This window comes from Scyliorhinus canicula, chromosome 6, assembly GCF_902713615.1.
Source record: "Scyliorhinus canicula chromosome 6, sScyCan1.1, whole genome shotgun sequence".
Lineage (NCBI taxonomy): Eukaryota > Metazoa > Chordata > Chondrichthyes > Carcharhiniformes > Scyliorhinidae > Scyliorhinus > Scyliorhinus canicula.
Window position 1 is genome coordinate 73869236 of NC_052151.1, and position 17486 is coordinate 73886721.

The 17486-nt window shown below is 47.2% G+C and overlaps 1 protein-coding gene across 4 annotated transcripts in view; it reads right to left on the reverse strand.

Annotated features, from left to right (window-relative positions):
• mchr2 (melanin concentrating hormone receptor 2) overlaps positions 1–17486 on the reverse strand; it is a 126151-nt gene that overhangs the window by 11730 nt on the left and 96935 nt on the right. For all 4 annotated transcript variants that reach the window (XM_038799516.1, XM_038799519.1, XM_038799517.1 and 1 more), the window contains 2 exons: positions 14826–15034; positions 11528–11737 (listed from right to left, as the gene is read on the reverse strand). In XM_038799516.1, coding sequence (XP_038655444.1) covers positions 11528–11737; positions 14826–15034 — 419 coding nt within the window. The remainder of the gene's footprint in view (positions 1–11527; positions 11738–14825; positions 15035–17486) is intronic.

The following is a 17486-nucleotide window of genomic DNA, read 5'->3' on the forward strand; positions in this document are numbered from 1 at the left end:
GGGCCAAATGGCTTCCTCCTGCTTCTATTTTCTATGTTTCTAAGATAGGTGCGACAAAGCCATTAAATTGTGCTAAATGTTCTCTCACCAGATTTGTGCTCACACTGGGAACTCAAATCAGGAAGTGAATCCCAATCCTTTGCCATACAATATTATGCAGGCGAGGGATTCCCCGGGGAATCCTTCTGTCAGGCTGCCATTCAGAGCAGGCGACCCGACAGCAAGGTCCGGCGTCTATTCCCCCCCGCCAATCCCCACAATGGAATTCAGCACCCCATACCCCAGCAACACAATTCAGGCTCTCTCCCGGGATTTTCTGGGCCACCCCCACCCCACAGTACAAGGGTGACCCGCATCCCCCATGATCCCCCACCAGAGACCCATCATTAAAGAAATTCAAACATAGGCCCCCTAATTAGAAGGACCCACAGCAGAGCCCCTCTAATTACAGAAACACCTCAGAGACCCCCTGATTAAAGAGACCACCCAGAGAGCCCCTCATTGGAGAGAAATCCATCAGAGACTCCCCAGAAGAGAGATACATTCCTGAACGTCCTCACAAAGAGAGACGGTTGCCAGGTAGCCCCTAGAAGAGCGGCCCCTGCGTGGGAATAGAGCGCAGTCCAGACAGGAGTAGTGAAAAAAAAAATCACTGCTTTAAAACACAACTGTGCAATACACCTAGTGGCTCAGGCAGAGGAAGCAGCACCTGTCAATTCCTGGAAAGAGGAAACAGCTGAGGTGAGAGGGTAGCACAGTGGTTAGCACTGCTGCCTCACAGCGCCAGGGACATGGGTTCATTCCGGCATTGTCGCACTCTCTGTGTGGACTTTGTACGTTCTCCTTGTGTCTGCGATGGTTTCTTCCGGGTGCTCCAGTTTCCTCGCACAGCCCATAGATGTTCAGTGGATTGACCATACTAAATTGCCTCTTAGTAGCCAGGGATATGCAGGTTAGGTATGGGTTACGGGAATAGGATGAGGTGGACACGGGAAGTGGACATGGATAGAGTGCTACTTCGGAGGGTCAGTGCTGACTCAATGGGCCAAATGGCCTGATTCTGCACTGTAGGGATTCCACGATAACTCCCTCAGATCTTTAATATGTGAACCTTTCATTATCTCTCTGTGAAATTGCTTTCCCTAGGCTATGATTGACAGCTTCCACACACACACCCAGCTGTCTGTGTTAGTTCATTCATCTCCCTTCACCAATGAATGGCTTTGAAGTACCCAGCTGTGAAACCAACAAAGAGCACTTAACTCTTTTTGATGTGATCCAGGAGCTGTCAATCAAAGTTGATGTTTATAAACATTGGTTAGTTTCACAGCTGGGTATTCCAAAGCCATTCAAGCATATCCGAGCATGAATGAAACAGCTGGGTGTGGGTGGAAGCTATCAATCTCAGCCGAGGGAAAGCAATTTCACAGAGAGATAATGGAAGGCTTGCTGATCAAAGATCTGAGGGTGTTTAAACCCACCTGACTGGTTATCTCTTTCCAGGAATTGACAGGTGCTGCTTCCTCTGCCTGAGCTGGCAGGTGTATTGCACAGGTGAGTTTTAAATCAATGATTTTTTCACTGCTCTCTGGCTTCCAGACTGGGGTCTCTCTTCTGGGGGATCATTGGTGGGAGTCTCACTAATTAGGGAGTCTCAGGGGTTCTCCGTCATTCGGGGTCTCTGGTGGTGGGGGATAGTTTAGTGGGGGTGGGGTGAGTGTGGTCCTCCAATGGACTTTGGGAGCAACTCCCTTAAAGAGTTACCCCCTTGACCCACCACAAGCTCCACCATGTCAGGTCCACGTTTGACAAGACCTGCACCAATTATCGTTCATGTGATTCCTGACCCAGAGGCCTGGAGAATCATTTTAAAAAATAAATTTAGAGTACCCAATTCATTTTTTGAATTTAGCGTGGCCAATCCACCTACCCTGCACATCTTTGGGTTGTGGGGGCGAAACCCGTGCAAACACGGGGAGAATGTGCAAACTCCACACGGACAGTGACCTAGAGCCGGGATCGAACCTGGGACCTCGGTGCCGTGAAGAGGCCTGAAGAATCATGTGGGCCCAGAGAATATGGTGCCTGACCCGGGGCGCGATCCTCAATCCTGATGCCAGCGGGGGATCGGAGCATCGGACTGGGATTACCTTCTGTCCTACGCTAGATTCTCCCCCGCCGGTAGCGATATTCCTGATGTGGTGGAGAATCCAGCCCATAGTGTCGATAAACATATCCCAAAGCTCTATGCAGAGGTGTAATGATAAAATAAGTGGCAACACAAGCTGAAATTAGCTCATATTGAATGATTGAACAATTTGTTAGCAATTACTGTACATAACACTAAAGTGGTTTAGTAATAAAATGTGAAAGTATATTTTTCAAGGTCTACTGCTGATGGGGTGCCGCATACAGCAATAAATATCAAATAATCATAGTTTACTGCAAAAGAATTTTCAATTATTACATTAGTCAATGTCCTCCTTACTCTCTCTTATAACCAATCTCACTGGAATCCATCAATTGCAAGAAATGCCCTTTTAGACATATCTAGTACACAAGTGGTTTAGACAAACAATGTGAGATGAAACTGGATGATACCAAGCATTATTGGGCCTCAACCTCCTTTACCAACAGTTCTCAACATTCTAGATTCAACCTGACTAACCCCAGGCTTCATTTTTTTAACCTATTAATGATCTCTTTTTGCACCCTCAACCCTACCCAAGAACAAGGATGAGAAGTATTTGGACTTTTTTGTCATTAAGATTGAGCCCGTAGCATGCCCAGCACTGGAAGAATTCTGGAAGGGGGTGGCGGGGACGGTGTCGAGGGTGGTTGGATCCAGGGTCAAACCAGGGTGGGGACTCGCGATTTTTGGCGTTGCGGTAGAGCCGGGAGTGCAGGAGGCGAAAGAGGCCGGTGTCCTGGCCTTTGCGTCCCTAGTAGCCCGACGAAGGATTCTGCTACAGTGGAAGGATGCAAGGCCCCCAAGTGTGGAGACCTGGATCAGTGACATGGCGGAATTTATAAAATTGGAATTGGTCAAATTTGCCCTGAGAGGATCAATACAAGGGTTCTATAAACGATGGCAGCCTTTTCTGGACTTCCTGGCTCAAAGATAGGTAACTTGGTCAATAGCAGCAGCAACCCGGGGGGGGGGGGGGGGGGGGGGGGGGTGTTCCTTATTGTAGTGTCTATTCTGTAACTTTATATTGTGTTAATTTGTATTGTTGTTAAAATGCTGTGTTGTTCATGGAGGTGGGGCGAATGTTTATGATTGTTAATATTATTGTTATTTTTGGTATTTTACTATGGTGCGTTATTGTTGTATAAATTCAAATCTTTCAATAAAATTATTTCAAAAAAAAATTGAGCCCGTTTGCTGTCTCTGCTCTATTTCTACATTCTGCTTACCCACCAAACAAAGCTTTCTCTTGGCCTGATCGAATACAAGGCTTCGCTATTAACACTCCTTACAACAGGCAGGAGAAGCTCAAATGGGGCATAGGGCTGACAAAATTTGGAACACGTCCCAACATATTCTCACCAGTTCCTGTTTGTACAGCAACAAAAAATTTTTAAAAATTAAAAAAATCTTTCTTGTCACAAGTAGGCTTACATTAACGCTGCAATGAAGCCACTGTGAAAAAACAGCGAAAAAACAGCATGCAGGTGATCCAATTTGGAGGGACATGTGGACAGGCAAGAGAACCTGGGATTGTTCTTCTTGGAACAGTGAGGGTTTAAGGGCGACTTGATGTGTTTAAAATTATTAAGCATGTTTGTTGATTAGTTGGGAAGAAACTGTTTCTATTGGTTGAACGGCCGATAACCATTGAATATAGATTTAAGCTAACTGGCAAAAAAATCTAGGATGAGGTGAGAAGAAATTTTTTATGATATTAAATGAAAAGGGTGGTCGCAGCAGATTCAATCGTCACTTACAATAGGAAATTGGATATATGCTTGAGGTTGCAGGGCTGTGAAGAACAGGAGAGTGGGACTAATTAGATAGATCTTTCAAATAGCCAACAGGGACACAATGGGCAAGATTTTCCACCCCCATTTCCCGCTGGCGGAGGCGGCACAGCACTGACCGCTGGCGGGATCTTCCGGCATTTTGTATTGCTGCCAGTGAACCTGCTGCGGGCAGGTGTATGTGTGTAATTCCCCCCACAATGGGCCTAATAATTTCCTTCTGTGTTGTAAGGTTCTCTGATTTAATGATTCCAAGTGTGAGTAAAATTTGCCTATTAAGTACAAGACTGATCAAAATAGAAGCAAACTAACACCAACTTGCCGCAGCAGCGCTTGAAGCAGCGCCTTCCTGCATCTTGTACTGTCATTAATATTGTAACAATATTAATTGGATTAGATTTGGGCTGGAGGTTTGGGGAGATGGGTTGGATAGTGAGCCATATTCTCCTGATCCTATTTAAATGTGATGGAGCGAGCTTCTCATCCCCTTAAAAAGCACAATTTTTTGATACAATTGTTCTGATACAGATTTTCACACTTCAATCGTTCTTAAGAATTCATTTCACTCTGTTTTTCATGTCAAAGCAACAGTAATGCAGAGATGAATCCAACTCCCCAAGTCAATTACATGTAAATCCTCGCTGATAGACTTTGAGCATTGGAAGAGGTCCTAAAGAGGTCCTTTGAGCATTGGAAGAGGTTAGGGCAGCATGGTAGCATGATGGTTAGCATAAATGCTTCACAGCTCCAGGGTCCCAGGTTCGATTCCCGGCTGGGTCACTGTCTGTGCGGAGTCTGCACGTCCTCCCAGTGTGTGCGTGGGTTTCCTCCGGGTGCTCCGGTTTCCTCCCACAGTCCAAAGATGTGCGGGTTAGGTGAATTGGCCATGCTAAATTGCCCGTAGTGTCCTAAAAAGTAAGGTTAAGGGGGAGGGGTTGTTGGGTTACGGGTATAGGGTGGATACGTGGGTTTGAGTAGGGTGATCATTGCTCGGCACAACATTGAGGGCCGAAGGGCCTGTTCTGTGCTGTACTGTTCTAATCTAATCTAAACCACCTCACTTGCACTTGAAGCGACCCAAAGAGAATTGGAGAGAAGAGATGGGAAAAAATGTGGAAAAACCGTAACAATTTTTTAATTGTTTATTTATTTCTGTATGGGTGCAAAATGGAAACTAGCATCGATGGAAAGTTAAATAGGATGGGATGGAATGTAATGGGCTACCTATCTGTCACTGCCTGTTTTGTATCCTTTTGGAAGTTTCATCGCAAGGTTCCCCAGATAGGAACTTACTTAGATATCAGAAGAGTTTAATTCAATACTATAGGCTGAAAATGAATCTGAGGGTCTTTGGTTTATTTTTTCACTGGTGCTGTAATCGTCTTTTTAATCATAAATTTTGTATTGCCCTAACTTTGCTCATAGCTTATGGTTTGGGCGCGATTATCCGGCCTCATTGCACTCTTGCTCAAGCGTAACAAAACTGTTGAATAGCCGGACAGGCCGAAAACGAGAACCTCACCAGGTGGCAAACAGTTTACGATGCAACCACCCCGCTCCGGTAGCGCGGCGAGAAACTAGTTATCACCAATTAAACCCTATTTCCATACAATTAACGGGAGCCACCACATATCCAACGGCCTCCCATGATGCAAGTGGGTCACTCTGGCATCAATTAGTACTCCTTTTTAAAAATGTGAGATTGGTGGAATAGTTTCTACGGGGAGACAAGGAGGTGAGTAGTCATCGTTGCTCACAGGCAAAAAACCCACTCCAGTCCTCGGCGGGGGTTGGGGCACCCTCAGCAGGGGCGGGGGGACCCCTGGCTGGGGGAAGGAACCTTCCGCAGGGGTAGGCCGCAACGGGAGGGTGGGGGTGGAGGCGCTGGGGGCAGGGTGGGGCAACCATGTGCGATACCACCATGCCAACCCCTGGATCATGTGTACCCATTCAGGGGGCAATCCTTGTCCCTGACTGGCTGCCCCACCGACCACCCATAACCCACACCGCTGCGAGGCCTCTGGCCGTGTGGCTGAAGGCTATTGCGAATAGGGAATTAGCAATCATGGTTAAGTGAGCACAACCCAAGTGGATTCCGTGGGTGGGCGGGCCATGTAGCATGTGGGAAACATTGCCTAGCACCCCAGTGAGACTGCAATGCCTGGACACTGTGCTTGAACACTGCAGGAGGCACCACGCATGCTGCAATCAACATCCGAACACCCAGGGGATGGGACACAGCTCCAGGGATATGTCCACGGCTGGAGGTGGGTGAGTGCTACGGGGAGGGGACCAGCGCCCGATCCAGGTGACATTATGATTGGGTGTTCGAGGTACAGGGTCTGGGATCCGGTGAGGGGAGTCCACTACGGCTGGGTGTGCATCGGGCAGGGCATTCCGGGTGAGGATCATAGATGCAGAAGCAGGCCATTCGGCACATCGAGGCTGCACCGGCCCTTGGAAAGAGCGCCCTTCCTAAGCCCACAACTCCACCCGATCTCCGTAACCCAGTAACCCCACCTAATCTTTTGGGACACTAAAGGCAATTTATCATGGCCAATCCACCTAACCTGCACATGTTTGGACTTTGGGAGGAAACTGGAGCACCCGGAGGAAACCCACGCAGACACGCAGACTCTGCACAGTGATCCATGCCGGGAATTCAACCTGGGACCCTGGAGTTGTGAAGCAACAGTTCTAACCACTGTGCTACCGTGACCCCCAAATGGGGGAAAGGATTGTCCTGGGGTGGGAGCCAGTCACACCCTCTCATCGATACCCTACCCAGCCACATCCCTATCTCCCACCCTCCCAGAGTATGTGTCTCATCACCCCAGTGCTCCTCAATCTGTGCCATAGTTTAACTCTTGCCTGTCTGCCGAATGCTCACACACAACCATCACCTGCATGAGGTGTGTCGGTTTTGGGAGAGGGGGAGTGGCCGGAGAGATGGGCCAAGGGTTCGGAGGTTGGCCAATGTAGCGGTATAAAATGGCTAGGCATCACACTGGTTGTGCTCAAGGGTTGTTTTTCAGAAAACATTTTATTGAAGCATTTATAATTTTAACATTTAAACATTCTAAACAGGAGAGTGGACCGACACACGCAACAACATACCCAACTTCCCCCTGCCCCACCTCCTGACTGCCCGTATATTAGATTCCCTATCCTTATCCGACAATGCCATGCCTCCCATTTTTCCACTCCCCCCCCCCCCCCCCCCCCCCCTTCTGCCGACGGTCAGTTTTCCTTAAAGAAGTCGATGAATGGCTCCGAGCGAAGCCCTGAATTGAACCCCTCAAGGCAAACAATCTTCTGCAGCCTGAGAAACCCTGCCATGTCACTGACCCACACCCCTGACTTTGGAGGCTCCGAGTCCCTCCATCCCAGCAAAATCCGTCTCCGGGACACCAGGGAGGCAAAGATTAAAACATCTGCCTCTCTCCCCTCCTGGACCCCCGAATACTCTGACACCACAAATATTGCCATCTCTGGACTTGGAGTAACCCTCCCTTCCAGGACCTCTGACATGACATCCGCAAATCGCTGCCAGAATTCCCTCAGTTTCGGACACGCACAAAACATGTGTACGTTGTAATGCGTTCCTTGACCAGGAACCGATGCAATCGTACCACCATTGCCCTCGGGTGCTCACCCCCTGGGGTGTGGGACCGGTCCACCTCCAGTGGCTTGTCAAACGCACTTTCTCCCAGCAGCTTCTCCAACATCATCCCCATATACACACCAGCAACCGATCCTTCTTTTCCCTCCGGCAGACCCACGATCCCAATGTTCTACCTCCGAGACCGGTTCTCCAGGTCCTCCACTTTCTCCAGCAGTCACTTTTGCTGGTCTTGCAGCATCCCAATCTCTGCTGTCATTGAGGTGGACTGGTCCTCCTGCTCCCCCACTGGCTCCTCCAGCCTCTGGATCACCTGTCCCCGGGCTGCCTGTCTCGCCTCCACGCGGTCAACCACCGCCCTGATCGAGTCCACCGCCCGGGCCAGGTCCTCCGCACACTCCTTACATTGTTGAGTGAACCTCTCATTTAGGAAGCTCACCAGGTGGTCCGTCGCTCACTGAGCTGACGAGGCCGGACCCTGCGTATCCGCCATTTCCACACTCGATATCTGCTCCTCACTCACCACCAACATCTGATTCCTCCTTTTCCTCCTTTTTCCTAGCTGCAGCTCCATAAACTGGGGGTCCCCTCCTTCTGTTCCTGTTTCTACACCTGTACTTTACAAAATTCCTGCAACAATCCAGCCTAAAAGCCACAGAAAGACCACTATGAGCGGGAGCTGTCAAATGTACGACCACGCACTCCATGGCCGTCACCGGAAGTCATGCTCAAGGGTTTTTAAATGTGTCACAGGCGTCATACAGTTCCCCACTCTCCCGATAGGGTGGCACTATCTCCCCACCAACTAGTCCCCCTGCACCCCTTTCCTACTCAGCCACTCCCATCTAAGAGAGGGGCATGTCCCGCATCCTTAGACACCTTCACTCATGCTGCACACATCATGTAACAGGCTCTCCACAGCAGTTGCCATCCTAGCAGTGTTGGCCTCAGTGCCTTGCATTGCCGCCAACATCTCCTGTGCGTCTGGGACCCCTCCAATCAGCTATGGATCTGCTGGAATGTTGCTGACACCTCCCTCTGAATATCCTAGCCGCATCCTAATGTCTCCAGATAACCCTGTACCACAGGCTCAGCATCAGGGTAGGATCCAGCTGGGACCAGGAATCCAGCAGACCTCCGACTGCTGACTTGCCTGGGGGTTCCTGCCTCCACCTGATGTGCATCAGCAGCTATGTAGTATTCACCAGATTGTGCCTGGGAAGCCTGACCACTAACATTTCCCAACAAGGTGTGTGTCTCTGCAAGTGGAGAGTGGGGATGACAGCTGTAACACATCAATTGTGTATTCCTCAGAGCTCTCCTCGAAGACGTTCTCCTGGGAGGCAGGAGAGGGGGCCACCTGGGGTGGAGGACCTGCAGGAGAATGGACATGTGGTTAGTGGGAGGGATGGGTCAGTCAGTAAGGCAATAACAACTCACCTGTGACAGGTCCTCCGGGTGGAGCCCAGTGGATCCTCACCTCTGCGGCTTCCACCAACCTCCGCGTGCGTGACCGCCCAGTCCTCAGTCACCCCGGCCATCTCCTGGGCCTGCTCTGTTGCCAATTGGCACCGGAGTAATGTTGCGAATTAATAATGATGCTCTTTACAGTCGCCAGGTATCAAATGATACCACCACAAGGCTTTACAGAATATCGATCAAATGACCACACAACCAGTTAGTCAGTTCAAGTTCAAAGATGGTTTATTTACACACAAGGCTTATTTCAACATGCAACACAAAACACAACAAGTTAAACTACACCTAACAACTGCAATAACCTATACTTAACTTCAGGCAACTGGCTCTATGCAGATGGACAAGGCCTTTGTCTGGATCTTGCGTGGCTGGGTGGAAGAAGTGGATCTGTTTCTGCTGGGCTCATCCATCTGGTATCGATCGTTGGTCTTGAACTTGTCTGTCTGGTCGTTATGCTGCACTTGGGTTGGCATAGGCCAGATCCAAGAGAGACCGAGCACATGGCTGTGCCTCTTCTTATCCCTCGGGGATTTCGCGCTCTTTGGGGCTATCCTTAACTTGGACCCAATAATTCGACAGGCTTTGATCACTGCCATCAATTTTGGCCAATAAAGGGGCGGGTGCCTTGATGGCTGGGCGTGTCCTTAGCGGTCATTGATCTTGGCTGTTTGGGCTCCCTGAGTAAAGGGAGTGGCGTCGATTAGTCTGTATCTGTATCGGTTACCTGAGTACAGTTCTTTTGTTCTGGGGAAATGGGCCATTAGAATGCCATCGAGCGGGAGTTTCGATCGTGTCTAGCTATCTGGGTTGCAAATACACACACAAGCTCTGAGTCTGAGTCCTGGGTTGGCCATAATTCCCATGGTCCTTTGCAGGTGGCCATCTGAGATGGCTGCAGTTCCTGAAGGTGGTGAGGATTCGTTTGTCTGCCACATCTCCGCCAGTCTGGGCCCTCTCTCAACGATTGTGAGAGAGCTTCTTTTGCTGAGACAAAGGGAGGGCATCATTAGCCACATGTGTGGTTCACAGTGGCGGGAGGGTGTGTGAAAGAGGGTTGAGGCGGGGTTGAAGGGAGGGTGGGGTGGAGCGAGGGTTGGGGTTTGATGCTCCCTTGGGGGTTTGGAATGGGGGATGTTGGAGTCAACTCGCCTGTGCTGCCCGGTGTAGGTCGTTGACCTTACGACACTGGAGGTCAGTCCACCTGGTCACACTCCCCAAGCTCACAGCTGCCGCTATCTTATTCCAGTCAGCACGGGCTGTCCTGTGGCTCACCCTCCTGGAAGTGGGGCTGACTGTGCAAGTGCTGCTCGACCTTGTTAGTGGGGGGCTGGCGAGCGCGGTCCTGGTGAATCGGCTGTCGAGCCTTCATTTGCGGTCAGAAGCCCATGGGGATCACTAAGTGGGCCAATTAATATTGAATAGCATTGCCGGCCTCGCTGGGCCGAACGCCGGGAAACCCGTGGCAATTCCCGTTCGCTACCACACTGAGAAACCTCTCCGGAGAATCGTGCCCGATGTATCTGACTGAGATATGATAAAAGCACATCCTATGAACCTAGTCTGGTTATTGTATTTGCAGCTTAAGGGCTACTTTTTGATTAATTGACTTAGATAACTGGAATATTGGAGTAATGTTCCATGATGCTTATAGGTGTTGGGGGAATTTTGAGATATGGGTTTTTAATTGGTTTGAGTGAGGCACTTCTGACCCTGATAAATTTCATTGAATGAGGCTTAGCTGAACTTACAACATTTCATTGCATGTGATTATTCTTTAATGCCCACAATTTTAGAGGTGAGTAAGTAGACTCTGAAGAGTGGGTGTTGTAGAATTGTGGTTAGATTGTAGAAACATAGACTAAGTGATCTGGAGTCTAGGACAGCACGGCAGCATTGTGGATAGCACAATGGCTTCACGGCTCCAGGGTCCCAGGTTCGATTCCGGCTTGGGTCACTGTCTGTGCAGAGTCTGCACATCCTCCCCGTGTGTGCGTGGGTTTCCTCCGGGTGCTCCGGTTTCCTCCCACAGTCCAAAGATGTGCAGGTTAGGTGGATTGGCCATGATAAATTGCCCTTAGTGTCCAAAATTGCCCTTCGTGTTGGGTGGGGTTACTGGGTTATTGGGATAGGGGGAGGTGTTGACCGTGGGTAGGGTGCTCTTTCCAAGAGCCGGTGCAGACTCGATGGGCCGAATGGCCTCCTTCTGCACTGTAAATTCTATGATATCTATGAGTCCTGGGGTCAAATCCCACCAAGCATCTGGAAATTTATGGATTAAATAAAGCTGGAATAGAAACCCAGTGCCAGTAATTGTGGCCATGAAGCTATTCGATTGGAACAAAGAGATGTGCATCGTACTAATAGCCTTTCGGGAAGGAAATATCAGCAGTTTATTTTGATCATTTTAAGGATTTGTTCGAGTAGCAACATTGTGCTCCTGCTTACCTGTCCAAACTCATAGCTGTCATAATTGCACAACAGGAAAACTGGTTGCAGTTGTCCAGTGATGTGATAATGGTGCAGAGAGTACTGCCAAACACCCACTCGCCTCCTTGTGCCCACTGATGAATTAGGAATGGCATTCCAATAACGTGAACCAAATCCGCAACTGCTAGGTTACAAATATAAATATCTGGGATAGTCTTCTGCACGGACCTGAAACAAATCCAAATTTAATTTAATCAGTATTGTATTATTGCCTGGTAAATTAGGTATCTTTGTTTTACTTCATTTTGTTTAGTAGTGTGTTAATTCAAATAATGGTGCTGTAATAACACAGGTAACATTCTGGTAAGCCTGAGCGATATGTATTGTTCAGTGATAACTAATCACCTTATTGATAGCCACGTTTACTAAAGGATACTTACTCAGGCATTAATTCATTTGCTGTATACGAAGTTGATTATCTCCGTATTTAAGCCAGTATATCTGCTAATTATACAGGTTATCGGTAATTTTCTGACATAACACTCCTGGCAAGGATCTTCACCTGCTCAAGGTGCACAATGGAAATTTGGATATACGTAGTGCATGAATTTGCAGTAAACTAATGGTCAGGTAATTGCTTGGAAAAGATATGGCTCCACGTCAACCTATAGGAGGAATGCACTGACTCAAGTGAATGCTAAATGATGGAAATGCATTACCTATAACATATTTCCCATCATTCACTCTAGTGCATCACTGGTGAAACTTTGTTATGCTATGTGGATGGGAATTTAAGAATTAAATTAGACTCTGTCCCCAGCAAGGCTGTGTAATCAATCGTGAGATAATTGGTTAAACTCCCTCGTACCCCAGTTTTGTTCAATATAAGATCAATGTTCATGCTTCTTTGGTTGTCACACAGGCAGCAAGCCAGGTTAAGCTGCTTCAGGGTCCCGAGTCCTTTTACATAATGATTTTGAACTGGGAAAATGGGAGAATACCCCAATGCATGTCAGATAAAAATTGGCGTCAAGCCAAAGCAGAAAATATTAGGAGAGTGTGATTGAAGTTAGGTCAAAGTAAGTTTGCAAAAGGTTCATAAAGAAAGAGGCAGAGAAGAAACTCCAGAGTTTGGAGCTTAAATGCCTGAAGGTATCCTCACCAATGATGTGGTGAAAGAAGTAGAGATGCACACGAGGCCAGTACAGGAAGAATATAAAGTTCTACAGGGATTGCATCGCTGGAGGAACTAGGGATGTGCTGAGACCCTGAACAGGTTTGAACCATGATGAGGAGGAGAATTAGTTCATTCAGAGAAGACATATGATAGTGAGCACAGAATGGAAGGCAGGGGGCTGGTGAACATAATGGTGCAGATTAAGATATCGGTGACAGAAGTTTGGATGAAGTCAGTTTTATGGAGGGTGAGGAAGTGAGATCAATCAAGAAAGCACTGGAGTAGCTGAATCTGGACATGACAAAAGCATGGATGAGGACCTCAGAAGCAAATAGGCTGAGGCAGAGGCAGGGTTGGGTAGTGTTACAGGTATGGAGGTACTCAGTCCAAGAGGACATGGAGTTAGAAATTCAACTTTGGATCAAATAGAGTATGAGGGTATGATTCTCTCGTTCGAGCAAAACAAGGCCGATGAATAGCGAGAGAGGCCGAAAATAAGATGTGTCGAGAAACCAATGATCATCACTTAAGCCGTATTTCTATACGATTAACGGGTGCCACCCCATATTCAATGGCCTCCCTTGATTCATCGTCCTCCCAGCAAGTGGTCACGTTGGCGTTGATTAGTACTCCTTTCGAAATACATGAACCAGGTGGAAGGGCTTCTGCAGGGAGCCGAGGAGTTGAGTAGCCACAGGCAAAAAGCCCGGCGGCGCTTTCCCCCCCTCCTGGCCAACGGCAGTTCAACTGTCTCATCCCTCCTCCACTTACCCTTCCCCCTCCATGGACACCCAACCCCCCCTCCCATTCCAGCACCCCCACCCCCTTCCGAGCATCCCTCCAGCTGCACCACAGGGTGTGGGCCCTGGGTCAGCAGCATCACTGAGTCTTGTAAATGGGGAGAGGATGAGGACAACCCACTCCACGCAGAGCTCTGATGCTCCGCAACACCTGACTTCACTGTCCATCCGGGTGATCCCTGCATGGTGGTAGCCATTCTATCACTTGGGTCCACAGTCACTCCAGGGGGGCGGCAGGTGTAGGGCTGAGATCATGGGCGGTGGCAAGGATGGTGGTGAGCGGTGATTAGTCATGCACTGATTGGCCCAACCACATGGTGCCATTGCATCTCTGGCCCAGGCCTCTGCCTTCTCCTGGGTCCCCTAGTTCTCGGTTCCTTCACAGGAAACAAAATCTTCCCTATCAAGCTGGTTTAGCACAGGGCTAAAGAGCTGGCTTTTAAAGTAGACCCAGGCAGGCCGGCAGCACGGTTCAATTCCCGTACCAGCCTCCCTGAACAGGCGCTGGAATGTGGTGACTAGGGGCTTTTCACAGTAACTTCATTTGAAGCCTACTTGTGACAATAAGCGATTTTCATTTTCATTGTTTCAATAGAGTGAAGTAAATCTTCTCTGAATGGCCTATCTGGTAATCTGCTGACCACATAGATCTTGACTGCAGTGTGAATGTGGGTAATAACATGGATTTAATGAAAGTCACACTGTTGTCTGAAATTTCATTGAGCAGATCATTGGGCAACAGTTCCACTGCCTGGATTATTGTCAAAGAACCTTGCAGTACTCGTGAGAGGACATCTCATGGATTCATGATATGCAACACCTCATGAGGACGCAGGTCACCAGGTTTACAGCAAACAGATGGGGAAGAAGAGAGACGGCAATCTGGATAACCCCTTTCCACTTGGGTTCTCCTTGATCTCATCTGACTGTGATACAGGTCAACTAAAAAAAGGAGAGAATAATTTAATATGCATTTGAATCAATTTTGCACACAAACCTAATAACCTGTATTCGGCTTTTCTGACACAAATATTTCAGCATAATTGCTTAAATTGCATACGCATATTAATGTTTGCTAAAAAACTGATATTCCTCACCAACATTATTGTGTCATGCACATAGCAATTACACAAGAGCATTGCTGTCTAAAGCTTAGTGCCTCGGGCGTGAGTGCGCTGCTGGAGAACCGAATGATCCCGCCGACAGAGAGTCACGCCCATGGTCTTGCTTCAAATAAAATATTAAACATTGATGTTCATTAATTCCGTATACTTTTAAACACTTGAATAACAATAGCTCAATTAATCTTTCAGTTCCTTTAATTTTTTATTCTCTGTACCTGATAATGGTAAATAGGATGAGTATATTTCCGACCAACCCTGTTGAGCAGATAACGCCAATAAAAGAAGGAAGGACGATTGTTTCTATTACATAAATCATATGATAATGATGTACAGTAGTGCAAGACTTATTTATCCAATCAGATGTGTTTTGCCAGGTCCAGCATGGTGTCTGAGATCCATTCATTGTCGATATGGTTTCTTCTTCCTGCAAAAAGAGCAATAAATAGCACTAGTATTGGAGCCAGTTAAGACTAGGCATCCTAGTTAGAAAGTCTCAGAGGGCTTGTAAGATGTAAAGTTCAAGCCAATGTTGATCTCGCTACCAGAAATTATTTTTACCTCCTCTCGCCCATCAGTTTATCCTCATTGGCCTACATTAACTCACAGCCTGTCAAGGCATCACATTTAAAATTCTTATCTCTCCATGGCCTTACCCTGCTTATCTCTGTAACCTCCACCTGTGCTATAATGTCCACCTCATCTATCTCACCCGTGTAAAGTAAAATGGGAAGAATGTCATTTGAAATATGAAGGTCTGATGATCAACCCAAAGGAACATGAGAAAAAGCAAAGTAGAATGAAAAAAGGATCCTATAAATGTAATAAAATGCTTATAAATGATAAAGGGAAGTTAAAGCAGAAGTCCCTCAAAGGGTTAACAGCAGTCAAAAGTTTTAAACTGCAGGGCAGCACGGTGGCGCAGTGGGTTAGCACTGCTGCCGCACGGTGCCGACGTCCCAGGTTCGATCCCGGCTCTGGGTCACTGTCCATGTGGAGTTTGCACATTCTCCCCGTGTTTGCGTGGGTTTCGCCCCCACCACCCAAAGATGTGCAGGCTAGGTGGATTGATCACGCTAAATTGCCCCTTAATTGAAAGAAAATGAATTGGGTATTCTAAATTTATTTTTTTTAAGTTTAAACTGCAGACAAGTCATTATCACACAGGCTTTGAGATAACACCTCGAAACAGCTCATGCTGTAACCCGATGCCTTTCTTTCAAGTCAGAGAAAAGTTAATTATTTTAGCAAGTAATTGATTGGAATTGCCAGAATCTTAAGTTTGAATTAATTGAAATAATGTTTATTTGTGAATGATACGAACTTAATAACACCAGTTAAGGGTGAAAATCTGGAGATGACAGTTTCTTCCCAAAAAGCAGCCAACACGTTTGTAAAATTGTAAAATGGGAAGAATATTATTTGAAACATGGTTCTAATAATAACCCGAAAGAAACATGAGAAAAAGCAAAGTAATAGGAAAAGATCCTATAAAAGTAAATGGAATAAAATGCTTAAAAATGTTAAAGGATTGAAGTGTTAACTATCTTAACTCTTCAAAATCTGCTTCCAATCGAGCAAGGCTAGATGTAAGGGTGTCCAGGCCTACTAACAATGCTGGAATTTGTTGTAGTTGTACAGCAGCTCAATGAAATGGTTCCTTTTTATCTCCCATACTTCGACAGTACCACCACTTTGCCATCTACTGCCTCTCCAACTTTGGCACAGTCTTCGGAATGTCAGTAGGAATGTCAGGATAGATAGGATGAATCCGTGGCTCGAGAGATGGTGCAAGAGGGAGGGATTCAAATTCCTGGGGCATTGGGACCGGTTCTGGGGGAGGTGGGACCAGTACAAACCGGACGGTCTGCACCTGGGCAGGACTGGAACCGATGTCCTAGGTGGGGTGTTTGCTAGAGCTGTTGGGGAGGGTTTAAACTAAGGTGGCAGGGGGATGGGAACCGATGCAGGATGTTGGAAGGTAGTAAAACAGGGACAGAAGCAAAAGGAAGTAAAGGGAAAAGTGCAAGGCAGAGAAGACATAGTCAAAAATCAAAAAGGCCGACAGTACAAGGTACAGTGACTGAGGGAAGCTCAGTAAATAGGCCCAGTAATACTAAAAGGAATAAAACTGGAAATGTTAATATTCAAAAGAGGTAAAAAAAACATAAGTGTACTTTACCTGAATGCTCGTAGTATTCGGTATAAAGTAAATAAGGTGATGGCGCAAATCATCGTGAATGACTGTGATATAGTGGCCATTACTGAAACATGGTTAAAGGATGGTCACGACTGGGAGTTAAATATCCGAGGGTATCAAACTATTCGGAAGGACAGAGTGCATGGTAAGGGAGGTGGTGTAGCTCTGTTATTTAAGGATGACATCCGGGCAATAGTAAGAGATGACATCGGTGCTATGGAGGATGAGGTTGAATCCATTTGGGTGGAAATCAGGAATAGTAAGGCGGAAAAGTCACTGATAGGAGTAGTCTATCGGCCACCAAATAGTAACGTTATGGTGGGGCAGGCAATAAACAAAGAAATAACTGATGCATGTAGAAATGGTACAGCAGTTATCATGGGGGATTTTAATCTACATGTCGATTGGTTTAACCAGGTCGGTCAAGGCAACCTTGAGGAGGAGTTTATAGAATGTATCCGCGATAGTTTCCTAGAACAGTATGTAATGGAACCTACGAGGGAACATGCGGTCCTAGATCTTGTCCTGTGTAATGAGACAGGATTGATTCATGATCTCATAGCAGGGATCCTCTCGGAAGGAGCGATCACAATGTGGTGGAATTTAAAATACAGATGGAGGGTGAGATGGTAAAATCAAATACTAGTGTTTTGTGTTTAAACAAAGGAGATTGCAATAG